Source organism: Passer montanus, unplaced genomic scaffold (genome assembly GCF_014805655.1).
Source record: "Passer montanus isolate IOZ18808 unplaced genomic scaffold, ASM1480565v1 scaffold3, whole genome shotgun sequence".
Taxonomy (NCBI): domain Eukaryota; kingdom Metazoa; phylum Chordata; class Aves; order Passeriformes; family Passeridae; genus Passer; species Passer montanus.
In genome coordinates this window covers 16,393,918-16,404,049 of record NW_024367707.1, presented here as the reverse complement: position 1 = coordinate 16,404,049, position 10,132 = coordinate 16,393,918, and the positions used below count along the sequence as shown (strand labels likewise).

At 38.6% G+C, this 10,132-nt stretch overlaps 1 protein-coding gene across 2 annotated transcripts in view; it reads right to left on the bottom strand.

Moving 5' to 3' along the window:
* Nucleotides 1-3,471: 3,471 nt before the first annotated feature.
* Nucleotides 3,472-10,132, bottom strand: part of CUL4A (cullin 4A) — a 34,880-nt gene continuing 28,219 nt past the window's right edge. For both annotated transcript variants that reach the window (XM_039714086.1, XM_039714087.1), the window contains 4 exons: nt 9,688-9,793; nt 6,482-6,654; nt 5,327-5,479; nt 3,472-5,062 (listed from right to left, as the gene is read on the bottom strand). In XM_039714086.1, the coding sequence (XP_039570020.1) occupies nt 4,967-5,062; nt 5,327-5,479; nt 6,482-6,654; nt 9,688-9,793 (528 nt within the window). In that variant the 3' untranslated portion in view covers nt 3,472-4,966. The remainder of the gene's footprint in view (nt 5,063-5,326; nt 5,480-6,481; nt 6,655-9,687; nt 9,794-10,132) is intronic.

The following is a 10,132-nucleotide window of genomic DNA, read 5'->3' as shown; positions in this document are numbered from 1 at the left end:
CTTGCTCCTGCAATCCTGTTTCCAGCACGATGGGAATGTGTGCCAGTAGCAGTGTGCCTCTGTTTCTCACAATGACGGCTGTACAGTCCCTCTCCTCACCCCAGGCTGTTCCAGATTAATCATCTCTGAAGCAGATTTCTGCTCCCAAGCTGCCTTCATACATTTTTACATTGAACCCATTTGAAAGGCAATTTTAGCTACTCCCAGCTGCTAAACTCAAGTTCAGCTGCTGTGAACTTGACCTTTCCTTGCTATTTGTCTCAGTTCACTCACAGTTCCTGTTTCTCCAAAAGATCCTGGATAAGTTTAGTTGCTCCTTAGGATGGCATGGGAATCTACCTTTCCTTTTCAATGCTATTGCTATAAATACATATATATTTCTTAATGCTGCATTTTTATCTGTGCATTTTTAGACACAATAATCTATTATTTTAGTTTGTTTGTTTTTTTCCCCACAACACTTCTAGCAATCTTTATTCTTTCCATGCACTGCCAAAAGCAGAAGTTAATTTGAAAAAGGACATAATGAGCAGCTCTGGTCAAGTGTTTGAATGACTCATCTGCAGAGCAGTTGAGGAGGTGGGACATGGCTTGTTCTCATTTTGGATCACTGTTTTTGGAAGCTGCACGGGGAGCGGAGGAAGGTCTGTGGAACACAAAGTCTGCCACAGGACAAACGGGGAGGGAGGCCCAAGGTCGGGTTTAAACTTCACCTGGTGTGCAGCGTTCTGCCTCCCTGCTGGAAAACCAGCAGGCATCTGTGAAGGGAAAAATGACAGGCGCTTGGATTGCTAACAAAAAAATGATCACTAAATACAGATAAGTTGCATAAAGCAACACTATTGTGGTAAAATTTGGTAAACGAAGAACATCAGGTTCTCAGCAGAGATGATGCTGCCCTTCCGTGCTGTGGCTCATGAGCTCGCTGGGCCTGTGCTAATGGGGCACAGACAGCACCCTGTCAGTCTCCACCTCTCTCAGTACAAGTACTGCCAGGCTGTTTGCTGGACAAATGCATCCAGTCTAGCACAACTGTGCTGGCCCTCAGCCCCACTGCTTGGTAACTTGTTGGCTGACATCAATCAAACATGGTAGCAGGGCAAGACACAAAGTTACAGCTGCTGTGAAAGCTGCTGGATACACAGCCTGGAGGTCCAGACTCACTGAGGGAAAGGAAATGTAATCCACGTCCAGCCACTGCACATTTCACCTGGCAGAGCTGCTGGCCAGCCAGCATGCTCCCTGGCCCTGAGAGGAACCTGCTGCACTCCCTGGCCTTTCTTCAGAGCTGTGGATGCAGAATGGGCTGCTCATGGCAAACACCCAGGAGAGCTAGGAGCCATTACTACAGTAAAAGCTGTCCTGTGAGGTCAAGGCAGAGTACAGGCTAGGAGATTTTACAAGGAAAGAATTTCCACAAAACATTACTCCATTTTCCCATAGCCTTTTGCTGAGCATTACCTGACTCCACACAGTCACTTCCTTTCTGAAGGGAAAGGAATGGCTAACCAGGTTCATGGTACAGAGTCCACTCTCCTGAACATACCTGCCAAAGATGGTAAACCTACAAACAGAACGGAACCATTTAGGCTGGAAAAACCTGACAGCAGGCCAAACATCACTGGGTTCAACTGGTAACCCAGCACTGCCTAGCCTGCCACTAAACCATGTTCCCAAGAACCATATCTGTAGGTCTTTTAAATGCCTGCAGGGATAATGGCTTCATAATTTCCCTGGACAGCTTGATCCAGTGATTGATAACCCTTTCAGTAAAAAAAGTTTTCCTTGTATCCAATCTAAACCTTCAACTGAAGTTACCTGAAAGGTGTGTAATTTTATCTTTTTCAAATATGTATAGCACAAAGAAAGGATGAAAAAAGCTACATGCAGCAGATCAAGAGTTAAATTGCAGGTTCAGATAAAGGAATCCAGGGAAAGCTAAAATAGAGAACCAAGAAAAAAAGACCCAAGGAGAGGGCAGAAAGGAGGCTGTTGGCTGGCTAAGGAGAGCTGTGACTGCCAGGCTTGGGAAGAACCTTTAGGTCAGCCCCCAGCCTACATTCCCACACATGCTTTCCCTCAGGAAATGTTGGGCTAGATAACAGAGTGTCACATTTAGGAAAATTGCTTTTTAAATGTAGGTATGTTTGGATAAGCTAGAGCCCCCAGATGTATCCAGGCTCCTGCTGTTATTTTTGTCATTCCATAGAAGCTGCTATACAGTTTGTTCTAAGGACGCTGAATTGCCAAGATCCAGGTTTCCCTGACATACCTGAACAAAGATGCTCTATAGAGGACATCTTTACTGTCCAACATCTTCAACACTGGGTGATCTTCCAGGAAGAAACATTGAACAACCTCTGCCCTATGGGTTCTGACATACCTGAACAAAGATGCTCTAGAGAGGACATCTGTTACTTTGCTACTGTCCAACATCTTCAACACTGGGTGATCTTCCAGGAAGAAACATTGAACAACCTCTGCCCTATGGGTACAGGTACACTCAGGCAATGTGACCCCAAAGAACTGATTGAGGCAGACTGTTCAGCCAAATTCCACCACGAGCTACTGCAAAGCAATCAAATGCAGCTATTTCACTATGGAGAAGTGATTTCCAGGCTGACTCTTAACATAACTGCTTACCTCTTTGGTTGAGCACATAAAACATCCCAGTTAGAAAAATTTGAGGAAATCACATTAAAAATAAGGACCTGAGAGAAAGAGTCACAATTACCTGGCCTGTCAGTCTCTCCCAAAGCTTCTGAACCTCTGAAGCCACTTGCAGACCAGTCTGGAAGAGTGAAAGTCTTCAAGGATCGTGACATTCTCTGTAGGTTCAGGGGGGTAAGGGGATGAGCAGCCAGATGAGGGACAAAACCCCACTCCCACAAGCAGAAAGCAGAACCCCTCTGAATCCTGCTGCTTCAGGTTATTTGCAGGGGATGATACAGTTGGGTACCAAGAGCATGGAGCACAGAAAGACAGGCTTCATAATTTCCACTGCCGTGGAACAATTAATTTTTAATTGCTAGACCAGAATAACGTGACCAAAGAGCCCTTAGTCCGTGACAATTAAGAAAAACTGCACATCTCAGCACTTTTAATTAACATTGCTTCTTGAGGCAGACCATTTCAGTCATCTTCAGGATAAAACCACTGCTTTAAGCTATTGTTCAAAACTACTGAACCAGAACATTTGGGTTCAGAAGGGACAGGCAGTACATTCTCACTGCTTCCTAACAGCTACTGCACACTACCACCAGTTTTCAGTGTGGATAAAGCCTCTCTGGTCATTACCCTTCTGTGAGGCACATATTCCTTTTTGATTTAGAAGTCTGGTAAGATGGATCTGATTGGTTTTCATATACATAAAAAGTGAACTACAAAATGAAAGGTATAACTCTAAAAAAACAACCTCAAAAATAAACTGAAGTGCCACATTCTCACAAAGGCTAATAAATTAATCCTTAATACGCATCAAAGATTTTATTTGCATTAACTGAAGATCGAAATATTAAAATAAGTCTACATTAAATTATAATATTAAATATGCTTTAAATACAATAAACTAAATGTGTTTAGTTTCCAAACACAAAGGGAACAAAAATAATTCAGAATGCAATACAATTAATAACACCAGAGGACAGAATAAGGACTTTTAATATGTAGTTCCACAAACTGTCACCTCATAGCACTGTTTACTTTAAGAAGTGGCCTTTTAATTGATGCACAAACCCCACATTACATAAACTTAGTAAGGTATCTCTCAAGAAAATATTGTTCAGGTAAATTCTTCTTGATGTAGTGATCAAAACTCCTTTGGTAGCTCTTTTTCAGAATTAAACATACCAGTAGACAAATCAAGAAAATAAACAGTCTTGCAAGTATTACCAGAAAAGGTGTCTTCCTTATAGTTACAGTTATCTAACAGATCTACAGTGTCTTTCACTCTTTAATTCAAATCAACTTACATATGTACAATATGTAACAAAGTACTCACAAAGTCCTTAGTCTTTCAAGGCAAAAAGCTATGCTTTCCCAATACTGAGACCATAAAAGTATTTTTTTTAAAAAGGTTTTGTTTTCTTAAAGTGGAGCACGCTGTTTGGTAGGTTCCCTGGATGTCATTTTCAAGGCAAAACTAAATGTTACAGCAATTACAGAAACAGTGAAATACACCTGCTGCCCTAAAATGAGGTAGGGCCTTGTTGACTCAGATCTAATCTTTGCCACCCAAGCCAGCAGAAGTAGTAATAATAGAACAATCCATATTTTAGCTAAATAATCCAACAGCTCAGTACACACATGAATGCAGTTGTCCTCTTGGCACTTCAAGAATCTCACTTCAAAACCTGATTTATCCAAACCAGACTGAAGTTTGTAATAACTTGGAAGAAAATTAACTGAACACAATTTAAAGGTTTTCATGGTGCAAAACTTCAGTGCATTTCAACAACACTGCTTGTACATACATGTTCATCAATGAAGGATTTTTAAAAAGTTACCCAAGTTGTAACTGTAGCTAAAGAATGCAGCATTTAGGGACTTTGTGGATGCAGTTAGGAACACCTACATGAAGAAACCAGACTTGCATCCATGACAGAAGTATTTCTCACACAGGTGATTTCACCTTTCCATCCAACTTCAATGACATTGTTAAACAAAACTGCAAAACTAAATTTTGAAGAACCCAAAAGAACAAAAAATCAACTAAGGGGGAAAAAAAACCAAGGGCATTTAAAAATTAGTAAGAAGTCTTGACAAAGGTGATCAATTAACATGTCATTTTGCTTCTTTTCCACAGCAGTGCATGCAGCTGCTTGAATAATATACATCAACCTGAAATCTGCTAAAAGGAAAGTCTGGAACAGCATATGTATTTGGTGTCCTAAAGATATATGTGGATGATTTTGGTTTTTATTTTTTAGGGTTTTTAAGTTTTTTAAATAAAACTATTTCTTCTCCTTTATGCAACATAGTGGTACTGATTGGGGTTGTCTTTGTCTCTCTCCATATAGTCTCTGTCAATGAGAGATTCAATTCTCTTTTTCAAGTCTCCAGGCTACAAGAAAAGATGAGATTAGTATAACAGTTAGTAATCAAAGGCAAACATATTAAAAAAATACTTCAAAAAGCTACATGAGAAATGCACCACAGTATATAAGTGATGTAGTACTGACTTATTTCTGTTCACACAATACCTTCATATTTGGGTTTAATCCCAAAATGTTTTACATTTCTTGCTCTTATAGAGAAGATTAATGGAAACATATTACATCTATTTAGATAAATCTAGGATGGTATGACAAACAAAAACATGAGTTACCTTTACAGGAAATTTCAGTTGATTATATAATTCAGAAACAAGAAGATTATGACCAAGAGTCTTCCTCATCTTCATTATTCGTACAATAGCAGCATCAATCTGATATTGCCTGTCCTGAAATACTCTTTCAGTTGTGCTGACCTGTTCCTCAACCTAAAGAAGAATACAGCACCACAAATCATATCACCCTCTGTTGCTACTTTTTATTAATTCTATCTCTATAGTTAGCCTTTGCAATATAACGAAGCTCATGCATTCTTCTTTGAGACAGATGCATGCATTACTGCATTCTGAGGGCTAAGTGATGTCTGAAGTGTACTGCTAAAGAGAGAAAATTCAGGATAATGTACAAGAAAAAAATGTGTCTTATTTTGCATTATCTGATAAATAAATCTTAGAAACTCCCCTGATCCTTAAGATTTTTGAGAGAACACAACACTTTGACAGTCCAAATACAGCAGCGTTGTGTGTCAAACTCCATAAGAGAGAAAATTCAGGATAATGTAAAAGAAAAAAAATGTGTCTTATTTTGCATTATCTGATAAATAAATCTTAGAAACTCCCCTGATCCTTAAGATTTTTGAGAGAACACAACACTTTGACAGTCCAAATACAGCAGCGTTGTGTGTCAAACTCCAGTCTGACTTTCAGGGACTTTAACATGCAAAGGCAAAAAAAAAAAAAGCCACTGTTAATTAAAATGTCACCTTGTGTCAAGAATGGGAATTCAGATACAACAAAAAAGGTTTGTTTTCAGTGCAGAATCAGGGACAACCCTGACTTTTATAGCCTTCTTACCTGCTAAATATAGAAGTGACATGGTGACATTTGATTCATGAGTTCAATATAGAACCCACACTTCACAATACCACAGAAACTTCTAAGATGGACTGAAACATCTACAAGATCCTTTTAGTTTAATATACAGACATTTAAATTTGCAAGCATAGGAAGCAACCTAACTTGTTTTCTGTTTCGGTGATTTTAAAGTCTTTATTGCCTGGGTCATCTTGACTACACTAAAAATTAATTATAATTTGAATTTAAATATTTAATTTCTTTATATGCAAAAAATACAAGAGATAATGTCTTTCCATATGGGATATGTAGATAAACAGTTAATACATAAACTGAATGAATGCAAAAAATACGTACTGTTTCTTTCATTTGAATCTGGTTGATCTTTATTCTAAACAATTTATGCTTGAAATCACCATTAAAGATGAATTTATCTCCATCTTCTACATCCTTGCCCTTTGGATTTTTAATCAATACTCGTGCTTTTCCACAAGCTAAAGACTGCAAGGTTCTTCTTAATTCACTGTCCTCTGTGAAGGAGTTCAGATATGGGAGAAAGCAGAACAAAACATTAACATCAAGAGTTTATTGGATTAATCTAGAAATAAATTGAAAAGCTAATGGTTTTATGTTAATAATTTCTTCCAACTAAGTTCCAATTAAGAAGTAGCTCACAGCCTTCAAACTTGGTCTTGTCTTTCACAGGTTAAATGCTGAGAGCATGCATAGGATTATATACATCAAAGACAGACTTAGGCTCATCTCAGTGAGTTTTCCTTCCAAAATAATTTCAGAAAAGATTTCACATTAACACAACTTAGTTTTATTGCTTTAGTTTTGTGTGGTAGTAACAGGACTTTGGAAAAGAAAAAGTCAGTGTATGACAAGAACCTCAAAGCCACCGATTTCAAGATTTGATCAGTGCTTTTATCACACAGCAAAAAATACATAATAGAAGTACAGAAATCTAAATTGACAGGAAGAAGTTTTGTGGGAGGGTAGAGCTGACAGCTATTATAGTCAAATTTCACCCAAACCAGGAAAGTAATAGACACAAGTGTGTGAGGAAAATTTTAGCTAGTAATATTTAAGGCTAAAAGCATTTAGACAAGATACAATGAAGTCTTAAACATTCTAATTATGTTGCAAAATCTTGTATCAAGATTTTGCATTGAAACAGCCTCTGCAGTCTCTAAAATACTTTATTCACAGCATAAAATTATCACTGAATGTGTTGGATCTCCCGAACAGAGTTGTAGCCTAAAAACTGAACGAAAGGTTTTGCAATCTAGTGCTGCAGTACAGCTGAGTAAAAGATTAACACTATTGCTATTTTTAAAATAATCTTTTACCTATTTAAAAAAAAATCTTTTACACAGAGCCACCTTTTCCTTCTTTTAAACGTCCAACTGTTCTATGATTTCTTTGAAAAACCCTTTAAACAATGTGGGCTAAACTGACATTTGATACATTTTGTGTGTTTCAGCCTCAGTAAATGCAGATTGTTGAGCTGTGTTTTTGTCCAAACACAAGGCTGCTGTTAAAACACTCTGGAGCTTTGCATGTGAAGTCACAGGTTACAGTGTGCCAAAGGGAAGAAATTTACAATTGCCTATCAATCTCTGAAGTAGAAGTAAAAACTACTCCAAGGGAGCTCCTAGAGGCTCCCTTGACAGGCAAGCAAAAACACAGAATATATTTGGATAACACATCTTGAAGAAGCACAGAGAAAAGGTGACCATTCTTTCTCTGAGGAACAGTTTATGCATTTTCTCACTGTCCTAATGTACCAGGAACAACCTCATTAGAGAGGCTGATGATAATTTATTGTAACAGTGATTGGAAAACACAAGTTCCAGCCATGGCCAGTTAATCCCTACAGGAAAAATGGAGAGGAACTTGTAAATTTACAAGACCACATAGTGACGTGACAAGGAGGGAATAGCTTCAAACTGAAACAGAATAGATTAGGTATTAGAAAGAAATTCTTTGTCAGATTGGCAAGACACTAGGAACAGGTTGTCCAGAGAAGTTCTGGATGCTCCTTCCCTGGAAGTGTTCAAGACCAGGCTGGATGGAGCTCTGAGTAACCTGGCTTAATGGAACCTGTCCCTGCCCAGGGCAGGGGGCTGGAACTAGATTATCTTTAAGACCCCTTCCCATCCAAGCCATTCTGTGATTCTGTGCTATTCATCCTGGCCTCACAGGAACTCTATGGACCATGAACTGTCCTTACCACTTAAATTTTTATACTACTTCTCCAAAGGGGAGAGAAATATAGACATGGTGCTCAGTACAATGGCATAGAGGTAGCTCCAAACTATCAATTCCAGCCACCTGCCTTAAAAACAGTCTGTTGAATTCCTTATTTTGTGCTATAATGGAACAGATTTCCATGCAGCAGATTTTATCTGCTGCTGTCAGGCAGCCAGAATGCCAGCTCCAAGGGACAGCAATCCAAGATGAGAAAGCAGGACCTGAATCAGGCTTGCATGAACCTGTGTTTGTTCTGTAATCATTGCACTCCAACCTAATGAGCCTCTCCAGACTATTTGGATGATTATTATCACTGGCATGGATTTTCTTCAGCTCCCTTACCATTAATGGAGAGGATGACTAAGTAACCTGAAGCACTGACACTGAGACAATGGAACACCCAGGCTGTACTTCCTTCTGCAACGCATCATTCTGAACTGCAATGATTCTGGATATCTCCATGTTACAGTCTTTTAGTGAATATATTACAATATTTTAGTACTTTTAAGGGCTCAAATACTCTTTCAGGTACTGCTGTATTAGGTTGATCTTAAGCTTCAACATGTGAAGGACTACTGGGTATAAGCTGCTGATAGATACAAAATTTGCAGAGAGTCATGATGAGAGTGTTTTGCTATAACTATTTTAAGAGAGTGTAAGTTCAGGGAAAAAAATCCATCCAGGAACATAAAAACACAAGACAGATACTGCAGATGGTTAAAAAGAAAACTGTACTCTTCCTCAGCTTTCTTTGTCCTTCAGAGGCAGAGAGCTACAGAGTACACACCCAGCACACACGGCTGCTCTGAACAAAGCAGACCTGCTGTCAAGGGGCACCCCAGCAACAAGAATGGGCAACAGGTAGGTGAGCTCTTAGCTCAACTGAAAAAAAATCTCTTAAATCACCCCCAACTGAGAGCATTCTACAACAGACCATTTTCAAAATATAGTATGTGAAACTGAACAGGAGCAAAAACAGTCTGTACACACAACAGTCTTCATCCCCACTTACATTTTAAGAATTGCAGAGATACATTTTGTAAATCTAATAGGTTGTTAGTAGTACCACATGCCACACAGCTCTTACTAATAATTTTCTGAAGGGTCAATTTTACACACCAAGAAAATACACTAAGAAACACCTGCAGTGTGCTCTCCTCATCTCTTTTGGTGTGTGTATGCTATTAGCACATGAAGTTTGTCCTAATGATCATGACAAATTTCTTAAAATTAGGCCTTCACATACCAAATCACAATTGCCAATCACTTCATGAATAAATTTAAAAACCAGAAAGTATTCTTCCTACCTACACCAGTAGCCATTTTAATTTCTTCGAAACTGAATTCATCTCCTTCGTTAAACATAAGCAATACTAACGTCTGAAAGAGTGATACTTGGAACTCCTTCTTCCCCTAAAAGAGAAACAACAAATAATAGTAACATTCAGAGAATTTTCTATTGTACTGCCTACATTTGACAGTCACAGAAAGTATACATTAATTTTTCTATTTTTAGAAGAATGGATACGCATTTTAGAATGCCTGGCACACAAGAATCTGCTGAATGTAGCATTGAGGAAACAGGATATTTATAAAATCTCCTGGTTTTGCTCCTCTTACAGTAACAATACAACACACAGCAGAAGCTTGTTAGAATAGCCTGGTATTTACTTCACATCCTTCACTTCATTTTAATTACAATATATGACATTTTGGTGTCGCCTCCATCAATACTGAATTTGTCCCTAACTC